This window comes from Mchenga conophoros, linkage group LG3 (assembly GCF_057382185.1).
Source record: "Mchenga conophoros isolate Kocher_MC1m ecotype Shallow Benthic linkage group LG3, M_conophoros_male_GT1.1, whole genome shotgun sequence".
Lineage (NCBI taxonomy): Eukaryota > Metazoa > Chordata > Actinopteri > Cichliformes > Cichlidae > Mchenga > Mchenga conophoros.
Window position 1 is genome coordinate 64109785 of NC_140528.1, and position 23693 is coordinate 64133477.

General features: G+C 41.3%; 2 protein-coding genes across 5 annotated transcripts in view; both read right to left on the minus strand.

Moving 5' to 3' along the window:
- poln (polymerase (DNA directed) nu) overlaps positions 1–23025 on the minus strand; it is an 81259-nt gene extending 58234 nt beyond the window's left edge. The window contains exons 1-15 of one of the 2 annotated variants that reach the window (XM_085266593.1): positions 22914–23025; positions 16764–16976; positions 15879–15954; positions 14135–14503; positions 12662–13899; positions 11313–11431; positions 7934–8695; positions 7365–7534; positions 7157–7269; positions 6535–6671; positions 5322–5390; positions 5182–5242; positions 4853–4917; positions 436–519; positions 183–278 (exon numbers count right to left, since the gene is read on the minus strand). In XM_085266593.1, coding sequence (XP_085122719.1) covers positions 183–278; positions 436–519; positions 4853–4917; positions 5182–5242; positions 5322–5390; positions 6535–6671; positions 7157–7269; positions 7365–7534; positions 7934–8695; positions 11313–11431; positions 12662–13899; positions 14135–14503; positions 15879–15954; positions 16764–16905 — 3501 coding nt within the window. In that variant the 5' untranslated portion in view covers positions 16906–16976; positions 22914–23025. Of the gene's footprint in view, positions 1–182; positions 279–435; positions 520–4852; positions 4918–5181; positions 5243–5321; positions 5391–6534; positions 6672–7156; positions 7270–7364; positions 7535–7933; positions 8696–11312; positions 11432–12661; positions 13900–14134; positions 14504–15878; positions 15955–16763; positions 16977–22573; positions 22695–22913 lie in introns of those variants that run through there. The other variant, XM_085266592.1, reaches the window with a different exon arrangement.
- Positions 17169–22707, minus strand: haus3 (HAUS augmin-like complex, subunit 3). Of its 3 annotated transcripts, none has more exons than XM_085266597.1 (6): positions 22574–22707; positions 20664–21683; positions 20365–20574; positions 19678–19910; positions 18699–18975; positions 17169–17654 (listed from the first exon to the last, which is right to left on the minus strand). In XM_085266597.1, the coding sequence occupies exons 2-6, from the start codon at positions 21654–21656 to the stop codon at positions 17427–17429; spliced, it is 1941 nt and encodes a 646-aa protein (XP_085122723.1). In that variant the 5' UTR covers positions 21657–21683; positions 22574–22707; the 3' UTR covers positions 17169–17426. The 3 variants fall into 3 exon arrangements, with proteins under 3 accessions (XP_085122723.1, XP_085122728.1, XP_085122734.1); XM_085266602.1 differs by having other exon boundaries at positions 20664–21678; positions 22574–22682; XM_085266608.1 differs by having other exon boundaries at positions 20664–21663; positions 22574–22645.
- Positions 23026–23693: the final 668 nt, after the last annotated feature.

Below are 23693 nucleotides of genomic sequence, written 5' to 3' on the forward strand. Positions count from 1 at the left end.
TATATTTGTACAGAGATAGAGACGTGACTAAGAACAGTGACTGTGCACTGAAGTTTGAGGGGAAACATCTAAACATGAAAAAAATAAATCTTTGTCTCTAATCTAAAGACATTTTTGGATTCACAGAGAACTGAGGGTCAAACTGAAATATCTGTCTGTGTCTATACACGTGTGTGTCATACTGCAGCTTCGGATGTTGACTGCTGCTGTTTGCCGATGGTCTTGGGAAGCTTCTTGTTTTCGCAGCGCTCATGAAGACGCAGCTTCTCAAACAGAATCTACAAACATTGTAAATCCACAACATCCACAAAACATGAAGCAGACGCAAAGCGTAGAAGAATACAAACGTTTGCATATGCACGGTATACACACACACAGACACAGAAAAGCCATATACTGCACACAGTATCCAGATGTACACATGAAGGTACGTACTGTTCGTAGCTGAGTGTTGCTGGTCAACAGAAATATTTGTCCAGCTGCTCGGTGTGCTTCCTGCTCCAGTTGCTTCAGTTTAGTCTGACAGAGTTGGAAAGACAGACAAAACCACAGCAGAACGTGGCAGCACGGATCAGGTCAGCAAAGTTCACAGACCTCTAGAACAACATACTTTGGATAGACAAAAACAAAGCGGAGATGTTTGAACACCACGCTTGGTGAAAACCAACTGTCATGCACGGTGGTGGAGGGGCAGTCACTGAGTTCACCATGAACTCCTCTGTATACCAAATATTCTAGAGTCAAACGTGAGGCTATATGTGTGACAGATAACAGGAGAATGATCTCAAGCACAGCAGCAAAACTACAACAGAATGGCTGAAAAAGAAAAGAATCAAAGTGCTGTGATGGCCCCGTGCTGACATAATGAGTGGTTACTTCAAGTTATTGCTGCTAAAGATGGTTTTACAAATGACTAAATCTTAGAGGGTTACTTAGTTTCTTTTTGACATGACTGTATATGTGAAACAGGAAGTCATTTATTACACTCTGTATCTTACTAGGTGACCTTCTTCCTACACCTTTCCGTCCCATGGGAAACACATGTGATGCCTAAAACCTGCAGGACCCTGGCCCTTGAGGCCTGGATTTCCCCACCCCTGTTTTAGAAAAAACTCTTGCCGCAGGAAAGCCAGGGCAACATAAGAAACATAGAAAGAGGAAATGATGGAAAACAAATGGCACAAAAAAGAGAGGAGGGGGAAAAACAGAAACTACGCTACAGAAATGGGGCAAACAAGTGACTTGGCATAGAAAAAATGGAGAGACAGAAGAGAGGACTGAAAGATAGAAGCACTATTAAATAACTTGAAGATGCAAAGAGGATGAATCCCGAGAAGAACGCGATTGTGATAAAAAATAAACGTGAAAGTTTTAAATGAGGACATAAAGGCGTGAAATTCATTCTTATACAATATTTAAGCTAAATGTGAAGATTTTGAGCTGTTTTTTTAATGAAGGGGACGACACCCTCATCACAGCTCACTGCAAGTCTGAACAAAGCACTTGACAGACAAACCAGGGAATGAGGTTAGAGAAACGGAGACGAGAGGAAACGAGGCGGAGTGTATCGGGGTAAATGTGTTGATGAAATGAGAGACAACAGTCTGAAAGAGCAGCAGAGTGACGGATTTGGGAATATGGGACAAAAAAATGGGTAATTGGAAGAGTTGAAAGAAAGTTGAACTGGGAAGTAAACACTGGTGTGGGTACATGGGGGAAAATGTGAGAAGTAACACTGGTTATTCATGAACTGGTGAGAACATGTTTAACACAAAATTGCATTTGGAACAAGAAGGAGAGTTCAGAGACATGACTTGACAAAAAGGTAGGGGGAAGTGGAACAACTGTGGCACAAAATCAAGGACAGCAGTGTGGCGAGAGACTAACACGAAGGGACAGAAAGAAAATGAAAGGAGAAAAATTGGGGTGAGCTGTCAGACATGTACCTAAAGTCCAAAATATGCACTTTTCTCTTGCCCAGAGCAGGCACCAGACTGCCTCATCAATATTGGATGGGAGCCCCTTAGTACTTTGCTTGACACACAAAGGCACACATACAGAAGGCACAGGGCTCTGTAGGGCAATATTTTATTGCACTTCACACCATGTGGATCAAGACGTGGACTTTTTTGATGGAAATGAAGAAATAGATGGCATCTAAATCAAGGTGGAAGAAAGCTTAAGGGACTTTTTAAACATATGTAGAGTGGAGAAGAACAATAATCAGCGCACAGATTAATTTTGATTTTGGTTTTTTGGGAGATTTTTTTTTAAAGAAATGCTACAATTGTGTTAAAAAAGAAAAAAAAATTGTTGTTTTATATAAAAAGAATTGTTAAAAAGAAAATATTGGGAAAATGGATATTAAACCTAACTGTGAAATGGCATACTTTCGTTTTATATCAATCTGGAGACAAATCAGTCCCTTTGCTGAGAGGAATGTGCCGTCAGACGAGGCCCTTCTGAAAATAAAGGACAATGTCAGGCACAAAAGAACTGCTGACCTTCACACAGTCCTGTGAAAAACTAAATGAATGCCATGATTCAGTAGTTTGTAGAACCACCTTTAACAGCAATAACTTACAGTAATCACTTTCTGTATTGCTTCATCAGTTTTGTCACATCATCGTGGAGGAATTTTGTCCCACTCTTCTTTACAGTGTTGCTTCAGTTCATTGAGGTTTGCAGACATTTGTTCATGCATAGCTGTCTTAAGGTCAGATTTACAAACACGCTGCAACGGCAAAAACTGGATCTTGGTACTGTCAGTATTTGTAAGGAGAGCATCCTGATAATACTCTGGCCTTGGATTGAAGTTTTATTACACTTAAATTTAAATGGTTACAACTTCAGGACCGTGGACAGTGTGTACAGTTTTTTCACTGCGATCTCTTGAGCTGTTCTCAAACACAATTTGAGACAAAAGAGCAGGTGAGTATGTTTTGAAAGATGAAGCCTGATAGACAGGAGGGATTTTCTGGTTGGTCTTTCAACAGGTGAACTTGACAGCTCAGATAAAAACAACATCCAGCACAACAGAGTCTGGACACACATGACAGCGCACGCAGACATTTCACAAAAAGGCACACAAATGTATTTACACACAACTCTGCCACAGCCTCAAAAACTTGAGTGCCTCAGCGCGTGTGTGTGCGTGTCTCTGCAGAGGCGTTCTTCCTGCAGCACAGCCTCTTAAAGGAAAGAGACAGACTATCCGTCCTATTTATAGTAACACAGAGAGCTATCAAGACTGCCTCCACAACAACAACCCTGCTGCTGTTTGCAAGACTTGTGAGTTGAAACTAAACTGACTATGTTGTGTATTCTTTGTGCGTGTGTTTGTCCATGCCATCTGCATCTTTGTGCATCCGTGACAGTTCTCAAATTTCATCTCCAGAACTGTTTTTTACTCTTTGTGTAAACAGGACAGGCCCCCAGAGGACATCCACCCCACACTTCATGAAATCTGCTCAGAAGAAGGAAACGAGATACCATTTTTCTGTTTGTCTTATGTTTTTTGTTTGTTTTTTCTTTTTTTTCCCTGAGGTCTGTCCTGTTTCTCATATCCTGCTACTGTCATCGCTGCTGATACAGCATCTATCAACAGCTCTATGCTTTAGCAGCCAGACTAAAATACAATCAACTCAGAGTGACTCAGGACAAATCCAAGCTGACCCAGTCAACCAGACACTAAGCTTGGCCTGTATTAAAATACTGTGTGAAAGTCTTGAACTTATTTATTTATATTTTGTTAGGAAAATAGGAAAAAGTTGCAGAGATTTATTTAATGTTCACACTGATGTCTGTAGACGCTCACTTTTGTACCTCACTCCTGACTTCTTTCATAAATATGGAGGATAAAATGAACCAAAAAATGACAATTTAGATTACCATTGATTTTCAGCTCTTGTGTAATTTGACATACCTCAGCCTTTTCTTATGAGTTCCCTTCCAGTAGATGGATCAACTGAAGGACCCGAGGTTCCTATGTCAGGTTTTTGTTGGATTTTTCCTATTTCTTAACAACATAACTTTCACATACTGTTCGTCTGAAGTAGATAGCATTTTAGGCCTGACACGTCTTTTGAGGCGCTGCACACCATGCTGAGATATTCCAAATTTTCAGCTAATAGCTCTTTGAAGATCAGCAAAATGCCTAAAGAAAACATTTAAAACTGGGTCTTTGCTAAATTATCTTTTCTGTATGGGCACAACACTAGTTCATCCCTTGAGTTAGGTGTCCTTTTGTGCTTGAACGATTTAACAGGTTAAAGAAAACAAAACTGACTGAAAATGAGTGAAAAAGCTACTTTAAAAAAATTGAAAGACCTTCAGAAAGTCTGCAGTATTATTGCTCAACAGCACTTTAAAAATGAGCGGACAGGCTGGCTCCTTGGAAGCAAAACATAAAGATATAAGGGGTGACTTTCAAGCCTTTCATACAGTATCGTATTTGGTATGATCACACAACAGCCTTTAAACATAAGAAAGAAACCAGAATATCTACAGTATATATCATGAATGTTAACTAATGCATTGGCCCAATGGGTTTTGTTGGATGTCCAGTTTTGCATTAGTCTGTAACTTATTTCACAAACTCACAGAAATAATGGTTGAATTGTTTAAAACACAGCATGCAAACACACACTTTTTACAAATATTTGCACTGATCTTGATTCATCAGTGTATTCTGGTTGGGGATTAACATTTACTGCAAAGGCCAATAACTCCTGGCAGTAGTTATTTTTCTTCTAGAAATCTTTTTCTTATTTATTAATAACTCTGACTGTGAAAGTTTAAGATCTACCAGTCAAACCATTCAGTTTACCACAGAGTTTTTTTGCCATCTTACCCCCAGCAAGTCTGAAGTTCTCTTTAGTGCCTCCTTATCAACATGGATGCGGTGGCTCTCCATGGCTGAAACAAGAAAAAGAATTTATTGATTCATTAACAGCAAATCTTTCAACAGCTGACAGATTTTTATTGTGGATATAGAAAACTGGAAGAGCCCAATAAAAAAATTAATTGTCATCCAGTATTACATGCTTTTACTCTGTTTATTCAGGGATATTTTTCACAATAAATCTCACAGGGTGTGGGGTGAAGAATCTGTGAGAAGATTTCGTTGTATTTTAAAACAATTCTGAGTGTCTGGAGGGAAAAAAGTAAAGCAGTGCTCACCTGCCAGAACAGGGATCATGTTCAGCTCCATATCTGAGTAGAGCTGCCACAGCCCTTGGCTCTGGACACACAAATTATCAGTTAGGTAATCTGTTGGTGTGTGTGTGTGTGTGCATGTTTGTATGTGAGCATTTACCTACATGTAGCTCAGAGCATAGCTTCATATTAAGCCTGTAGAGCCAACAGAGACCTGAGATAATCTGAGAAACCTGAGAGAGACACAAACAAAGAGAGAAAAAAAGAAAAGGGAGGAGGAACATGATTCAGGTTTGTTGTGTAGAAGTACTTCGTGAGTCATGGTTTCTTCTATAGTTAAAATTAGTATCTTTTCAGTTAAAAAAACAACACCAAAAACATGAAAACATCAACTGTCTGCTGAAATCCTTTGGTGTCAAAGTATAACTAGCATCACCTTCTTTTCTATTCGACATTTAACAAAACAGACCATTTAATTTTCACGTGAAAATGAAATGGGCAAAAATATCGAGACCTGACATTTCGTGGCACAAACGTCTTGAGGCAATCACTGCAATCGCACACTTTTGTGGCTCTTAATCAGCCTTCCACAATCCATAGCCAGAAGTCTGCAGTTTTGTTCAGTTTGATAGGAACAGGATTATAATTGTTTGCAGGTGCCCTCGTCGTACTCATTCTTAATGTCCCTTTTCAACATGATTTGTCTGCTTGCGAGATGGAGTTACAAAAAACTGACAGACACGTGGACGTCCGCACAGAGTCCTGAATTGACCTATTCTATGTTACACACACACACAGGTGCTGTACTACAGTCAGATTCTTCTCTTCAGATTGATCAGCACACACAGCGAGCAGCCTCAGAACAAACTGATGTTACAGTTTAAGATGTACGTGGTGGGTTATTATACTGTAAAAGGAGCCAGGATTGCAATAGCATCACTGTATAACACCTTTAATGAGTTAATGCACCCCATCCAGTAAAACAGCCCCATAATATAACTCATCCCCCTTCATATCTTCTTCACTGAGCAGAGAGCTTACCAGAAAACTGCTTTTGTTGAATATGTCCAAAGGAGTTTCTCTCAGGCTCATTTTAGCTTGTTCATGTTTCTCATTTCATGTTTCATAAAAGTTGTACACAGATCTGTTTTAATTTTCTACTATTCAAACTTTCTTCATAAATATAGGGCGTGTGGATTTTCTTCAGTCCAGATCCAAGCAGGTTTGCAGCACTCCAGTGGACCTTAAATTTTTCAATAATTAGATGCTGTAGTCCCAAAAACGCTGCTTACAAGACTTCCAGCTCTAAGAATTTGTCCTATAGAAACATTACTTAGCAGTCAAGTGTAACAAATGCCAATTTAGACTTAAGCTTACTTTCTGGACACCCAGGGCGGGTAATGTGTGGGGTCTTTTGCAGTATTTATGGAGAAGCTCCTGATAGCAGGAGGACGGGTCTGTGGGATCCAGCAGCCACCCTGACACCTGTGGGTCCTGGATATGACAGCCTGCCACTGCATAGGGAGAAAAGCTCATCATGATAATGAGCAGCATTTGGTTTCCTCCACACTGATCAGGGACTGGCATATGAATACTGTATAAAGTCACACCAATAAAATATGGGATGTGTTCACATTGTATATGACCAAATATGTTTGCTGTAGGAGTCGTGTGCAAGCATCTAAGTGTCCAGTGTATGTTTTTCATGACTCCTGCTCTTTAATGGAAACATTTTCCAACAGCGCCACGCTGCCTTGCTTCCATAATGTGTTTTTACTATGTTTGTTGAATAAAGCTCTAATTTTCTACCAGCTGTTTGTGGCTTGGATGGTTTACTGACACTAGACTACGTGGAATAAAGAAACAGATAGGGGCATTACTTAAGTCTTTGATAAATGTGGATGTTGACAATGAATTGTTGTGTTGTGCATAAACAGCTAGAAGCAGGTGTACATGCGTGAAGGTCTTTAGGGAAACTGTTTTTATTTTTGTGTCATGCCTTGTTTCCAGCTGAGGTCTCGTCTGTAAAACTGCAGAACTGTACGTAGCAAATCCTTGGATTTATAGCACACCACCAGTTGACATCTCGATAGCACCTGTAGCAGCATATCTCTGTGGGACACACACACCTTTAAGTACTCCTGCTTTAGTATCAAACACTTGCGAATGTGGATCTCGATTAGACACACATATATAGAAGCACAGACCTAGTAAAGAGCTGCTGGCTCTGATGGACTTGTTGTTGGGCCCATGCAGGTGTGTGTTCTAGTTTTAAGTAGACCAGAGTGTCGTTTGGGCCGAGCGCACCCTCCGGCGTGCTGCAGTCCAGTTCGTTCTTCATTAGTATGAGGAGGCCACACGCTGGTGGAGTGAGCTTCTATATCAGGGAACAAAAAGCAGAATTACAAGAGCACAGGGGCTGCAAGTTAATGATGAAGCAAACAACAAGAGTATACAGTTTACACAGTGATGAAAGGCACAGGGCAAGCTTCAGCCAGTTTTCTGAGCCGCTAAAGATGTAAACGTTAGCTGACTGATGCAGTTTTGGTTTTCTTAATTAATGCAACCTTCAGCAATCTGAGGTTTGGTGCATGAGAATGCAGAAGTGAGCTTGAAGACTTTAGCCAATCAGCATTAAGGACCTGATCTATAAGATAATAAAAGTTACCCGCAATGAAATAATGTGTCTCAAGTTCACAAATCCTAATTTATCTTAACGTATTTATGTTATTTCATACTAATGACTGCGTAGATCATAAACATTTTGCGTCCTTACCTGTTCTGCGTCTAACTGAGTGCTTCCATCTTGGTACACCATTGTTAGCACCAACACCTTAGCCTGCCCAGCGATCTCAAGCATCTGCACCTTCTCATCTGGTTTAAGTTTTCCAGAGTACTTTACTCTAGGGTCACATGTCAAGCTTGCAGCCAGACAGCCAGCTTTGGATTGGGTTGGCGGCTCACTGTTCCTAACTAGTTTTTGGAAACCTTTGGGCCCACTTGTGGTGGGGTTGGTTTCACATGAAGCTTGCTTGGGTTTGCATGGTTTGGAAAGTGGGGGGTGAATGGAAGCCTTCCCTGGTAATTCCCTTGATAGTTTTTCCATTTTATTCTGCCTGTTTTGCTGAGTTGGGTTTGAGGCATCTAGATGTGTACACGCCCCAGACGCTGCTCTTGTTTCATGTGAAGGACTTGCTTTCCCCTGTGGTTCTCTGGCACTCTTTGACTCCCTAACTCTTCCTTCCCTTGGTTTCTCTTGTGGAGGAGGCTCCCATTTTGGAGGGCGTCTGCTTAGGCTGATTTTGGCAGGAGGGTCAGTGTTTTCGTGCTGACATGCTTCACGTTTCCTCTTTAGGGGGAAGGAAAGTTTCATGCAAGGATGACTTGGAGAATTTTTTAGTTTTCGATTTTCTTTCTTCGGTGCTACAACAGCTGAAGTCAATTCCTGCACTGAGAAGAGGATTTGTCCAGGCGCAACAGTGATTGTTGGGGCCAGTACCAAGCTCGAGCTACTCCCTCTGCTGCTTCCATTAGTGGTCTAAGCAACAAAAAAGGTGAATAATGTGCAGAGAGCGACAAAGGACACAGAAAAAAAGAAGCAGGCACTTGAAATAGACTCCCGCTGTCCCTGCAGGTTTTGTTACACAGAACATCAATACTTCACTACTTAGAGGACTGAAGTGAATGAAATAAAAACTTCTAGTTGGACATGATTTGTTTTAGCACTTAGAATAGAAACGTAATTTAATTATTCCCATTCGCGCTTTGACGTAGCAGGATCACACAGTTTGTGAGAGAGAGCATAAAAAAGAAGGCCTGAAAAGTAAACGGGTAAGAGGAGAGAAGCCAAAGAAAGAAGGATGTGAAAGTCAGCCCTGAGCACTGTGTCCCAGACAGAAACACAGCCGCGATACTGTCTGACAAACCTGCCTGAAGCTGGGACAGGGTCAAAAAAGCAGACACACACACAGACACACAATAATAGCAGCTCTACTTTGCTTCTTTGGCTGAATGACGATGATTGTTTGACTATAAATAGTTACATTAAAAAGGGTTTAATGTACCAGAGCTGAATTGCATGCAGCATACATATAATAAATATACAGTATTTATCGTCTATATTTAAATAGTGCCGTGCAAAACTTGTGTCACTCTTCATTTCTTTATATTTTCCTTCCAAGGAGCCAGACTTTCTTGTAACTTTTTAAAGAGGTCTTGAGCAATAGTTCTCCAGGCTTTCTGAAGGTCTCCCAAAGTTTTTCTTTGGCTGCTTTTTCACATATTTTCAGCCTAGTCCTTGTAACTGACCAAGTTTCTTTATTTGTGTATTAAGCCAAGTATCATTAATTTAAGCATAAAGAGTCAGCTTTGTCTACACATGATGGACAAATTAGAATGAAACTGCATCTTTAGGCTCTTTTTGATATTTGCAGCCTGTCACAAAGAGGTATTTGTTCAATTTTTTCACTGGAACTGATGAAAAATGCTTTTAAAAATAGTATTTTTTTCACCAACAAGATAATAAAAAGCTGGGAAACTTGGCATATACTGACATGCAAAGACCTGCCACAGAAGCTGAGAGATCCTTCAGCTGATCCATCTACTGGTCACTGAAGCCGCATCAGAAATGGCCTCAGTGGAAGAGCAACTGCCAAAAAGCTGTTCTTAAAGAACAAAAACAGGGAGAAGAGTTTGTGGTCTGTCAAAGTATACAAGAACTGGACTGAAAATAGTGAAAATCTAAGGTCTTATGGAGTGACAAACCCAACTTTGACATTTACGGAACACGCTCAGTCATTGGCTTCCCCAGAGCCTGGACCTCAACGTTACTGAAGCAGTGTGGGATCATCTTGAGAACATCCAACATCCAGAACATCCAAAGATGCTGAGGTTTGAATGTCCTTCAAGAAGCCTCGAGAACTATTCCTGAAAACTACATCTATAAAGTTCAATGCAAAAAAATACAATGTGAATACGCTGAACTCAATATATCAGTACAAATGATCATAACATCAAAACTGTTATGATCCCCAAGTCCCATCTACCACAAGTACAATCTCCCCTCCCTGTAACTTTAATGGCATCTTTAAAAAATGTATATTATTCATATCTTTAACTCCTTTCTTTTTATCCAAAAGCACCAGGTGTGCAAATGTTCTTTGAAGTCTTGACAAGCGATAGAGAGATGGGTATTTCTGAGGATTTTCAGAGATGATATGTGACTGTATTTATGTGCATAATTCTGCAGGTTGTTGGCTGTCGACCCGGGAGGTAGGAATTCCTGTGATTCAGCTCCCTGAGGAGAGACTTCATTCATTTCCCTGTAAACACAACCCGTTTTCCTGCTGACAAAGTCATGAACCCCCCTCATGGGTGCTGTGCTACAGGATATAGATAGAAAACCCAGGCAGACCGTGGCCCATAGCCCAGTACTGATGCATATGGAGAGAGTGAAAAGAGAGAGGGAGAATGGACTGCTGTGTCTGCTGCTGATTGTAGCAATACAGTAAAGTCCTGCCCTCTTTTTCTCTCCTTCTCCTGCTGCATCCTTCTCATTAGCTCTTCCACATTCCATGCATCCATCCAACCACCTCCCTTACTCCCTTTATAGCACTTTCTCTCTGCAGTTTGCTCTCCTTTTTCAGCTAATATGTATCATGGACTACGACTCTGTCGGGTCTTTATGACTCAGTGGAGACCCATTACTTGTTGTGTGCTGCAGTGCTGCTGACAAAACTCTTATTTCACACTAGCTACATTTATATCTATGTAAATGAGAGACACAGCAGCCTTGGTCTAACCTGAAAGCACGTATTTAAATTTTAGGACTTTTTAGTTTTTCAGTGAAAAAAGCAGAGGCAGAGATAAGCGGAAGAAACGGGGAAATAAAGACACATCAGTTAAACGTATAAGAAAAAGGACAAGTAAAAGACTGCAAGTGACAACAAAGCTTAGCAAGTACACTTTCTACCCAACTGAAGTGTCAAAGCGGATTTGTTATGGGCAAAACACTTCATGTCCTCTTCCCATCTTACTGATTATGTGAGCTAAGTAGGCATAAATTAAGCTCAGCATTTATGCCCTATGAGCATTACTTAGGGTTGCAATGTAAAGCAGTTTTTGGAATTTTGCAACATTTCTCTTATGAAACTTACTTTTGCATTGTCATGCTGCTGCTGGCTGCTACTGAGACGGGCAGCTGTAATCCACGACCAATTAGCCCCACACTCCTGGGACAATGTTGGCATAGCAGCCCTTTCTCCCTCTGAGTTCCCTAGGAGAGGATGTTAGAGCATTTTTCATCTGTTCATCACTTTTCAAGTCAGTCCTCAATCAATAAACCAGTTCTGTTATGTAAGCATGTTTGAGGCAGCATGTATGGATGCTTACACAGTGTGTGTGGCACCTCAGCAGTGTGTGATAGGACAAGGTCAGGCAACACTATAAATCTTAGCTAAGATCAAGCTGACGTTTTGCTACGACACAACTTCCAATTTGTTCGAGAGTGTTTGTGCCTGTGTGTGTGTGTGTGTGTGTGTGTGTGTGTGTGTGTGTGTGTGTGTGTGTGTGTGTACAATGGGTCTTGACTCGGCATTGTCTCTGCAGCTGAGACTCAAGCACCTTCATGCAGCTGTAATGTGAGCAGGCACAAAGTCTCCCATCAGTGCTGAGTCTCTTCAGCCCTGCCATGTCATCAGTGCCAAATCAAAGAAAGAAAAATGGCTGAGAGCCACTGGAACTGATGTCTGACACAACTTTACGAGCTTTAGCACCCCCTAGAGTTGCTTTTTCTAATCCAACCATAGCTAAAACAGCCCAAGTTTTATTTTAATCTCATTTTTTCCAGGTTAAATCATACGGCAGACACTCTATAGAACTGAGAAATGAACTTCTTTCGTTTTAATTACATGTCAAATATTGTTTGTGTGATGTTATACAAACGTATACTTTATAGTCTCTTCAGGGCCCTTCAAAATCTAAACGCACACTCTCTGGGGTGAGTTTTAGGGGAAACAAACATATTCAACAGATATGACAGTGTCACTGATAGTGATTATAAAAATCAAGCATAGTTTTATTTCAGGCTAGCCAAAACTCCACCTGAGACATCACCTAATCCTCTGTTATACTTCCGATTGTAACAAATAGGACATGCTATTTAAGCTGCTTTAGTCTGTATAGTTACTGTGTATCTACAAGTCACTTTACAAGCCATCTCCACACCAGCTCCTGTGCTCTGTTTACGTTGCTGCTCCTCCTGCCTCCATTTAGTACAACAAATATTAACCCAAATGGAAATATCTCTCTTCTTTTGACTATACTGTTCCTGACTGGACTAATCTTGTGATTGCCACTCTTTTGAGCATAACAATCGTAAACCTTGAATTAACCTATTCAAATTAGCCATTATGAAGGTAAAAATCGGTGGTAAACCCAATATAAGTAAACCCCATTCAATGTCAGGATAATCATATTACAGAAACATCACTAGCAACACACTTACCTGCAGATTTATTGTCAACATCACTGTCCACAGCTGCCACTTCCTCTGCCTCTCTGTCTTCTCCCCCTTTTCCCTCTTCAGTGTCCATTCCGAGAAACTCTGCAAGTTTTCCATCATGTGTCTCACACTGTCCCTGCGCCATCTGATGATTAGCGTTTGCCATTGTTTTATTCTGAAATGTAGCTTCCATTTTGGCCTCCATCACCTCTGTCTTTTCTATGTTTTCAGCACTGTTGTCCTGGAGGCTGACGCTCCTGGCCTCAGGCTGCTCCTGAGTGTGGTCGTTCTCTGCTGTGTTGGTCCCAATCTGACCCTTGTTCTGAGGCTTTTCAGTGTAGCAGTGGCTCACATCCTGGAGTCCACTTCCTAAAGATATGGAGATCTTTTGTGGATTTTCATGTTCAACTGTTGTTGCTTTATTCTCAGTATCAAGGGAGTGTTCAGTATTGACTTCAGAGGCACTGACTATATATTCTAAACCATTTTCTTCATTCTCCCCACGTGTTTCTCTTTTAGTGCCACTGTCAACAAAATCGTCTCCGATGTCTAATGAGTTCAAATGGCTTTTAACTGTGGTGTCTTCAATGGTTCTCACAGGCACAACTCGCTCCATTTCATAGGCAGATCCTTTTGCATGAAGTGCACTCACATCTCGATTTTCTCTCTCTTTCCTTGCAGCTTCATTTACTGCGTTTTGAATTTCACGGCATATGTTTGAAATCTGTCTGGTTCCCAGCTCAGTGATATGTTCTGTATCTGCTATCAGCACCTCATCTTCCTTCCCAACTATATTTCTCATCAACTTGGGCAAATGTGCATCACAACAGTTCTCCTGTCTTGTAATAAAGACACTAGGGAGTAGATGTGCCCTTCCAGTGTTGATTGTTTCAGATTCTAACTGCTGGTATAGCACAACTCTGTCTCCTGCTCCACCACTGGCTGCTTCAGTGGGGTCAGATAGAGGCTGCTTCCATTTTAATCGACTTCCTGGAGCTCTGGTGTCTTGTAGCTTTGTGGCAATATGCCAGCTGTCTTTACCAACCTTTTCTGTCTGTGCACCTGATGTCCTGCTTTCTCTCCCTTCATATATTTTAAGGCACGACGATACTGGATGACAAACTGCAGCAGGCTCCTCTTTATGACAATTAGATTGTTCTGTTGTTGGAAGCATGATGTCAGGAGCTTCATCGTCTGGAAATATATTCAAGATGAAAGGTGGTCTGATTTCTTTTGTTGAGCTACAAGTGAAAAGAAAATAAGCAAACAATTTTTTAAAATCCATCCTGCCAAGCATCAGCACCAGAACAGTGTCAATACATGCTAAACGTATGTCTCTCTTAATATGACCCGAATTTGCATAGTTTTAATATATCAAGGTGCAATTCCTAAAGCAGTGTTAATATATTTTGGGATTCCTTTAAACATAAGTAGTCTCTGCAATAAAACTGCATGTTTATTTGCTTTGTCTCTTACTTTTTCCGTGGTGTAGTTTCATGTTCAGAGAGCCTCTCTGGTATTTGGAAGGACAGGGTATATCTGTCTCCATGACAGAAAGTTGCTGGCGTCTCAGGAACCTCATGCTGAGAAAATGACAGAGACTGGCTGGACTTGTAAGCAGGGGGTTCAGAGCACTTTCTGTGGGAATATGTCTGTGAGTACTGATAATAGGCTTCAGTCTGCATTTGGAGAGAGAAATCCCAGTAGGAGGAGGCAGAACAGGAAGCCTGAGATGACAGGGAGCTGTCTGGTGTCTGTGAGTACTGATAGATGGCCAAGGTCTGAGAGCTCTGCCTCTCACTGGAGGAATTATAGTGAGCGGTGGAAAGGGAAGACACCTGGGGCCTGGACCACAACATGGAAAACCAATTTCTTTTATCTTGAATTAAACAGAGTACTGGGTACTGGGTCAAAGTCTTGTATCACCCATCATTTCTTTAGATTTTGCCAGAGAAATGGGAAATAAATACAGAGATTTATTGAATTATGTGCAAACAGCCATGGCAACACAGTATATGAGGTAACAGCATAGTTCTAATGAGCTTAGAAAATCAATATTTGGTATGACCACCTTTATTCATCATCAAATCCTTAACTCTCAAGCTTTTGTCTTTTCTTTCAGTAGCCTTGAGTAGATCACCATGCTTCTTGAAGCACACTCAAAGCTCTTTTTGGCTGCTTTTAGATGATCCCACACTGCTTTAATAATGTCAATGTTTGGTGTATGGGGAGGCAAATCCCTGACTGATAGCGTTTATGTGTTTGAGATCACTGTCGTGCTGAAAAAATGAAGCTGCTGGCAATCAGATGCTTCCCAGGTGGTATTACATGGTGGATCAATATCTGATGGTACTATTCTGTGTTCATAGTTCCACGAATTTTCATAAGATTGCCGAAACCACTTGCCGAAATGCAGTCTCAAACCGTAAGGGCTGCATCATGTTTTACTCCATCATGTCTTACAGATGGTTGTAGACAATCACTGCTGTATCTCCTGTTGTTCTCCACAAATATTGACGAATTTAACCAAAAATTTCACATTTGGATTCATTGATCCATTAAGGTCTATGGAAATGGATTTTCTAAGTTGCTAAGTGGTCTGTTATGTGTAGAAACAACACTGCTTCATCTGTTCGTTTGGTGACGTATATTGCTTGAATGAGTCAGTGCCTTAACATCCTAAGACCCGAACTCTTCCACAGCATGCATTTTTAAATTTCTCTTTGATATTTGGGCTGATTGGGACCCGATGAATGAGACCCAGTCTGATAAAAGAATTATCAGATTTTTTTTTTTTTTTTTTTTACTAATTTGTTTCTAAGAAAAATGAGAGCCACATATGAGGATATTCGTTTAAAATTTCAATAGAACAGTAGCAGTATAATGTCCTCGTGAGTGGATATCAGGCCCTTGTAGAGCAAAATTGAGTACTTTGGTCTAAATAACCCAAAATGTGATGTCCACATATGTGGACGCCAGGTTCTAGGAGGTTAAAAGACATTCCTCTGAAAATAGTTAAGTAAAAGTATTGCCCTGATAATGAGTGAAAAAGCAGCCAAAGAAAAACTTTGGAGAACTATTGCTCAGGACCACTTATAAGGGGCGGCTCATGACTTTCGCACAGTATTCCACAATAACGATGAGTAATAATCATTAGGATCAGCTTAATATTTTGTTGAGGTGTTGATAAAGCTGATATCTGAACATTAATCTGACTTACTGATATGTGCATCTCTCCTCTTGACTCCAGCTGCTGTCTGCCCAAGACTCCCTCTGGCTGCAATTATACATCTCCACTACCACAAGCACATCAAAAGAACACAGAACTAAATACAGACAGCATTATATAACTTGCATGCAAGGCAAACTGAGCAGTAAAATGTTAAATGAGATGGGACCTACTTTATTCTTTTTCACATCTGCACTTAGCAGCAACTTATAAAACACTGATATCTATAATAATAGTTTGCAACAGCCCTCCTAGAAGTTGTATTTTACAAAACTTCAGTCTCTTTGAGTTTTCTTGTGTTTCAAATTCATACATAAATTCTATATTTTTTCTCCTCTTATTATTTTTAATGAAGTGGTTCCCAACCTTTTCCTGCTATGCCTTCACCTCCAGATTTTGTCATTCCGCAGCAATAAAAAGCAACCCCAACTTGAAATGAATGTCAGCACAAAAGCTTCAGCTGATTTTTCTCCCTCGGATAAATGGTAAATGGCCTGTATTTGTATAGCGCTTTACTAGTCCCTAAGGACCCCAAAGCGCTTTACACAACCAGTCATCCACCCATTCACACACTGGTGATGACAAGCTACGTCGTAGCCACAGCCACCCTGGGGCGCACTGACAGAGGCGAGGCTACCGGACACTGGCGCCACCGGAGGACACAACGACCGAGACTGTCCAAGCGGGGGCTCAAACCGGCAACCTTCCGATTACAAGGCGAACTCCCAACTCTTGAGCCACGATCGCCCCTCATAAATCCTATTGCAGTGTGTTTAGAACATATTATTCCCCTCTTAATCCATGCGACCCAATGCTGTCTGTAGTTTGAGAACCACTGGCATACTGCAACAAGCTCAACTTGTCTGTGCTTCTAACCTGCCTGACTTTGTCTGCGATTGCTGGAGTAGTTTTGGTTGCATCTGGCTCCACGCAGACTTTGGGCCCGCAGAGCAGCCAAGACCTTCTGGGCTGCCCGTGACAGGGGTCCTGTGTACAATCTGTTGTTGGACCACTCCATCTCATCCCCAACAGAACAACTTAGCTCTCCCACTGGGCCCACAGAGCTTTGATTCTTCAGCTATGAAATGCCTGAATAGGACAAAGAAGAGAGCTTCTTCAGTGATAAACAGGCAAGCTTTAAACTGGCGTTTAAAAAAAAAATTTTAACAGAAAACAAACAAAAAGAAAACATTTTCCAGGAACTTTCACCAAGTATACTGACAATAATGAGAAGCAATCACAAGGCATTTATAATAAAAATCAAAACTTCAGAAATATAGTATTTCACTTTATTTAACTGATGACTGGAGACGAAGAAAAAAAACAAGAATTTTTGAACATCAAGACTGAACAACACAATCATGGATGCTTTTCACTTATGAATGTTTACATGACTTAAACACATTCAAATGAATCCCATATAAACAGCTCCATCTCCAACACAAAAAGATGAAACTAGATTATCAGCAAAGATAATTTTTGTTTTTTCAGCTCAAGCACGGAGAGTGCCTGAGCCGCCTGTAAATAATCTCTGAAGTTTTACTGCTGCCCTCTCTTTGCAGATATTTTCCTTTCCAGATCTTCAACTATTTTCTGCAGCAGTCGGGCATCCAAGTGAAAGTAGATGTACAATTCCCTCTCCCGCCTGAGGAGGGCATTACGCTCCAGCTGAGAACGCTTGGTTTTAATTTCTCCCAGAATTTCTTGCATTAGTTGATGTAAACTCTGCAGCTGAGACTCTGCTTCCATGAGCTTCGCTGTGAGCTCCTGGAGAAAAAATAAAATAAAAAATTATGGAGGGTGAATGAGAAACAAAGATATAAGCACAGACCACACAAATAACAGATACATAAGTAATTGTAGCTGGAGTATTATTAATTAAATAATCATTTGTTTTATAATAACAATAATGATAATAATACTGAATTACATTATAAGCCTCGCTGCAGGGCCAGAAACACAATACCATATGAACCCATCTATGCAGCTTACTACAGTTGTGGGACAATAAGCAAAGATTTATGTAAATTTACATTAGTTGGTTTATTAAAAATATTAAGAGAATCACTGTCACAGAGCCTATATCGTTAATGCTATGGCAGCATTAAAAAGTGCACATTCACATTTTAAAACAGATTTTTTTAAGACCACTTTGTATGAAGGCTGAACTTATAACTGCTGAAATGTAGTAGAGATGAATAGCTAATAGTCATTGATATTAAATCCCATGCCATGCAGTAAAGCTGATCCTCTTGTGAACAATTTATTACACAGTGCTTCTGTGCCCAACAAACAAATGTAGAGTGGAACCCCGATTTACAAAAATTCAAGTTACGAAGGCACTGGACGGCAATATTTCTGCCCGTGTTACGGCAAAATGCCCGAGTAACGAAATCCGCTGGCTCTGATTGGCTGAGCCTACAATGCCCACAATGCCCTCCGAAGCATGTGACAACCCCTTGGCTTCCGTACTTGCGCTTCGCTGTTCCACTTGAACGACATATTGTTGTTCTAGTTAGCAATTAGCCTATAGCCTATTGTTCAGCATCGCCTCACTCAAAACGCGCAATGGGTGCTTCGACTTACGAGTCGGGAACTAATTAATTTCGTAAGTCGGGGTTCCACTGTATTTCTTTACAATTTAACATGTAAATTTAACAAGAAATTCAGAAAACACAACGTGCTACCAGGTTATTCACCAATTGTGTCAAGTATTAGGTCTAAAAATCATCTGACTCACATGAAGGGCTGAGTGAACTCTGTCACCTTCGTTAACTATTCAAACTATAAAGTGAAAGGAAACACACCCACCTGTGCACTGGGGCAAAGGAGCTCCTGGTCAGTTAGACGTACCTGCGGGCCCAAAACCAGCTGCTGGAATTCAGTGTACAAGGCCCTGTGGAGCGACTCACAGTCGCCATAAAGACGAGCTGCTGTGAAACACTGCTCACGGCCAGCGCCAGCCAGAGCATCTTTGATCAAATGGAGGTTGTTTGCTAGATTACTAGCAGCTTGGTCCAACGCTTCATATGTTCGAAAAGGCTCTGATCGACTGTGGGCTGAATCATAGTCAAGCATCTGAAGGAGTCTGGGTAAAAAAGGGTGAAAATAACACAAAGTTATTCCAAAGTGATACAGCCTGCATTTATACAAGGATCCAAAGGGTCATAAGCCAAAAGCAGAGTGCTGAGGTGAGTCTGTCCTCCTGACTGACTGTCTGCAAACAAGAAAAATGCCACCTAACAGCTGCTAGGGTGAAGCACACATAAATAAATATATGGAGTTTCAGGTTTGATACTCAAACCTTCTGTTGGTGAGGGGGACCTAATCAAAAGGCTCAAAGGAAGAGCTAAAAGTAGATGAACTGAGGGGCAGCACCAAGATTCAGTGAAAGATAAAAGGATATTTTGAACCATTAAAAATGCAAAGCTACTCTAGCAGAGTTTGAAAATAAAAACTGTAAGGCTGGAGATCTACATTTGTACACACACACACACACACACACACACACACACACACACACACACACACACACACACGAAGGTTGAACTGATGTCGACAAGTACATTTAATCATGTTTGTCCAGTTTTTGAAAGGGCAGCTAGTCAAACGTGCATGTGGTAAAACTGTAACTTGTTAATAAAAACTATTTTAGAATAAAGTAAATTAACATACTACGACAGCTGGCTGAACTTAAATGATTATTTATGTGTTTGGCTCGTGCTTTTTCTGTCTATAATTCCAGCTCTAAAACAAAAGCCTATAGTAGATAGAGTTCAAATCTTCTCACCTGCTGAAAGCTGCATCTTTAGAGCTGATGATAGGGTTGGGTTTAGGGTTAATTATCAGGTCAGGATGTGCCAGAGACTTGATCCGGAGAGACACTTCTTCACCTTCCTTTTTCAGCTTGCCTTTAACATCACACAGGTGCTTCTGACACGTCTTCCACATTCTTAACTCCATCTCCTGAGCCAGTAGGAGCAAGTCAAAACAGGCTTTCTGACGGAGCAAGTAGTCTCGTACCTGGGTGGACAGTGTTACACTTGATTTAGTTTGATGGATTCCAATTCCTAAAAGGACATGTAATGACAAGGAACGGTGGCTCCACAACTTTCTTAAATCTTACACAATTTCCACAATACAGGTGTCTGTTGACAGACAAAGGACCAAATACATGGCACTTACATGATGCTTACGAATATGCTAGCTTACAACCATTGCCTTTTTTTTGAAGTGAACTTAAAGTTTCAGCTGTTTTGTTCAGGGCATTTTTAAAGGCTATGGTCTTTTAAAAATGTTGTGTTTTCAAGGATCTGATATCAAGAATATCATTAATGGTTTATATGAGTTTTCAGTTTCACCATAATTGCTTTTCAACATCTGGGCCTGACCTCTTACCTGTCTGAGAGACAGGCTGAGAACGAATTATCTCACATTAAAATCTCGTAATGTAATAATCAGTGGAAATGCTGCTAACCTGATTCTGTCTGGAGGTGTAGTAGTCCTGCCTGGCCACTTGCAAAGCCAGGTCTCCCCTCACTACTGGTAAATTAAGCAGTCTGGCTGACTCCCTCAGGGCAGCAGGTACTGGTCCATGAAGCAGAGCTTCAAGCTCCGCTTCCACAGCCTGCAGCTCCTTTCTGGACACAACCTCACGCACATGTAATGAGGAGGAGGTGGAAATGCTCTGGTAGCATAAAGACAGATGTAAGAAAGCACTTTATAGAGGAAGACAAAGCATTAATAAGACAAACAGTCACAACATGTTTACTTTACCTTAGTATGAGAAGACTTGTCTGACAGCCAGTCTAGTCCAGCCCTGACGCTCTTCTCCTCAGCCATAGCCTGCATCAGTTGGTGCTGAGCAACAATATGAGACCACTGAAGTCTGGCCATCTCAGTCCTCCTGCGATCGACCAGCCGCTCCTCTCCCTCGTGCCCAGTCTCCTCCTCTTTTCCATCATCACAAGAACTGAGGTCAAGGACCTGGAAACGCTCAGAACAGGAACTCTCAACAATGGCTGATATGCCCTGGAAAAAATGTTTCTGTGTGAAGGCAGCAAGTGCTTTAGTGTTGAGCTCCTCCTGATGCAGGTATGGATCCAAGGGAAGCAGAGAGAGGAGAAAAGTGGGCTTCTGGGAAACAGGAGGGTCTTTTCCCTTTGGTTTGGCTTCTGGCTGAACTGGAAAATATGATGCAAGATTGCTGACCTCATCTGTTAGGGTTTGTAACAGTGTGTTGGTGTCAGCATTCTCAGCTCCAATAGAAGAGTTGGCCTCGTTGAGCTTACATGAAGTGCTCTCCAGCTCTGCAGTGAGTCGCAGGTCAACATCTGCACGGGAAGTGGTGACAACCTGCAGCTTGTTATAACGTCGCTGCTTCAATTCTTTCTCTTTACGCAGGGCCTGGAGCTCTGCCTCCAAGTCCTCTATAGGGAAAGTCTCCTCTGCCGCAAACATAGATGATGAAGAGGATGACCCCAAGATCTTACCACTGTTCCCATGTGAATTTCCAATGGTTTTAAGAACTTCACTCAAGGCGGTTTCATCTAAAATTGGTTTGCCAGAATTTTGTAGCTCCTGAAAGGCACGTGCCTCCTCTGGGGTGAGGACGTTGCTCTGGTTGAGAGTCCGACAGACAAACCGCAAGAAGTGAAGGTTCTCCGGAGCACAGTCAAAGAGCCAGTCGAACTCTGAGGCCTTCAGTGATGATGAACCAGGATAACCCAGGCGGCCTAGGGCCTCCACAAACTGTCCACCGTCTAACATGTTTAACCTGTTTCCCACAACACTGTGCTAGTCAGTCATGCAGCAACACAATGGAGATCAAAGAAGATTAGATGAAGGCACATGAGGCAAGGAAAATATACAGCAAAGCATAATTCTGACTTTTCTAGACTAAGGATATTCTTGGGTTAATGTGCATTTTTTTCTGGTCAGCTACATTATCAGTTCAAAACACTGCATAACACATAAACATAAACTGAAAACACAGTTCATTAATGACAACCAAACAATCAAAATGCACATAATCGTAACCCTGAAATGATTTCCCCAGAGCTTCAGTATTTCATCATGGCATTTCTTAACATTCCCTGTAAAACATCATCAGAGCCATTTCTTCTTCTTCGTTCAGTTAGCTTCACCATCTCTGCTCCTTCCAGCTTCACTGTTACACCTGTCTCCCTTACACATGTATTGTATGGCATCTACTGACTCTTCTTCTTAACAGGGTCACTTTGACCTGCTCCCCACAACACCTCTAAATTCATATGACAAAAACCTCCACGACATCATAAAAACAATTTGGACTTAACAATTACTTAAGAAATTCTGTACACAAAATATTTTGTATACAAATACAAAATATTTGTACACAGAATTGACTAGGAATCCACAATATTACAAAAATATATAACTGATCCTGTACCTAATACTAAAAGCTAACAAATGAAAGCATATGAGCTTAAGACAAAACACCGATAGCACTGACGGCTATGATAATACAACTGTCACAACTAGCTACCGAGCTACCTAAGCATACCAGCCGTTGTGCATTAACTAGCTAGTCGATGGTTAGAGAATGGCTACACTCGTAAGTACGCCTGTAAAGGGCTGCTGTATTTCGCTTGTTATCTGAACATTTTGAGTCAAACCAGACAGTAAACTGCCAACAAAATACTCACAATTTTAATTTTAAAAGAAGAAACCTCCGGTCTTTAGCGTCTTCTTCTCGCCATTTATAGGTTCGCGCCAAACATCCAAACCGAGCAGTGTTGCCAACTCCTCTTCTTCTTCCAGTTTAACGGCAGCTTGCAGCCATAGAAGTTGCATTACTGCCACCCTCTGGTGTTACTTAGACTGCACTTAGCTCTTTAAATCCTCTTAAACAACCCCATTCTTCTCAGAAACCGAAGAACCACTCCTTTCCGTTCATGACATCCTAGCCAGTCAACCACCTTTTCAAACCTGAGTTCCCCCCTAATTCCCAATTCTATCCTCATCATTGCCCTGTGGTTATCATACCTTCTGCAGATAAGAAATACATGCTCAATTGTTTCCATAGCACCACACCAATTACACAGCCCCATTAAATGTTCCCCATCCTAAAAAGAGTGCCATTCAGGAAACAATGCCCTGTTCTTATTCTACACATGACAATCTCCTCCCGCCTATTCATTCCTGTATTTCTTTTAACTTCTACTGTATTTTGTACCCTATACAATCGTCTCCCTTTAGTTTCCTTATCCCATGCCATTTTCCATAACTTCTTACTTTCACTCCAAACAATACACTTTCCCTCAGATTTAGATAATGGTTTCTGTACCTCAATGTCTACTCTTTTAACAGCTTCCTTAGCCATTCTATCTGCTCTTTCATCCCCCACAATGCCTATATGAGTTGGTGTGTGTGGCGTGGGTGTGGTCCTTGGCCAGCTGCAGAGGAGGGGTGACGCAGTGAGCCCCCGGGGCGGCGCAGGGGCGGGGTGAACAGGTGTGCTGGGATCTGACAGTGATTGTGTCTCTTTATATGTTGGCAGTGACAGACGGAGACGGAGGTGACAGCAGAGAAAGAGAGCGCGGGAGTATATGTGTCCACGTACAACCCCGAGTTTAATAAAAAGTTCTGCATTGTCAAAGTCGCTCCGGCTGGTATTTCTTGGGTCCACCGTTACAGTGTGTTATTACTACACTTTTGCCCTGCTCACACACTCTATGGTGAGCAAACATAACTTCATACAGAATGGTCTGATTACTACTTGTATTCCCATTTTCTATAATTAACTCAGCTGACAATGAATCAGTG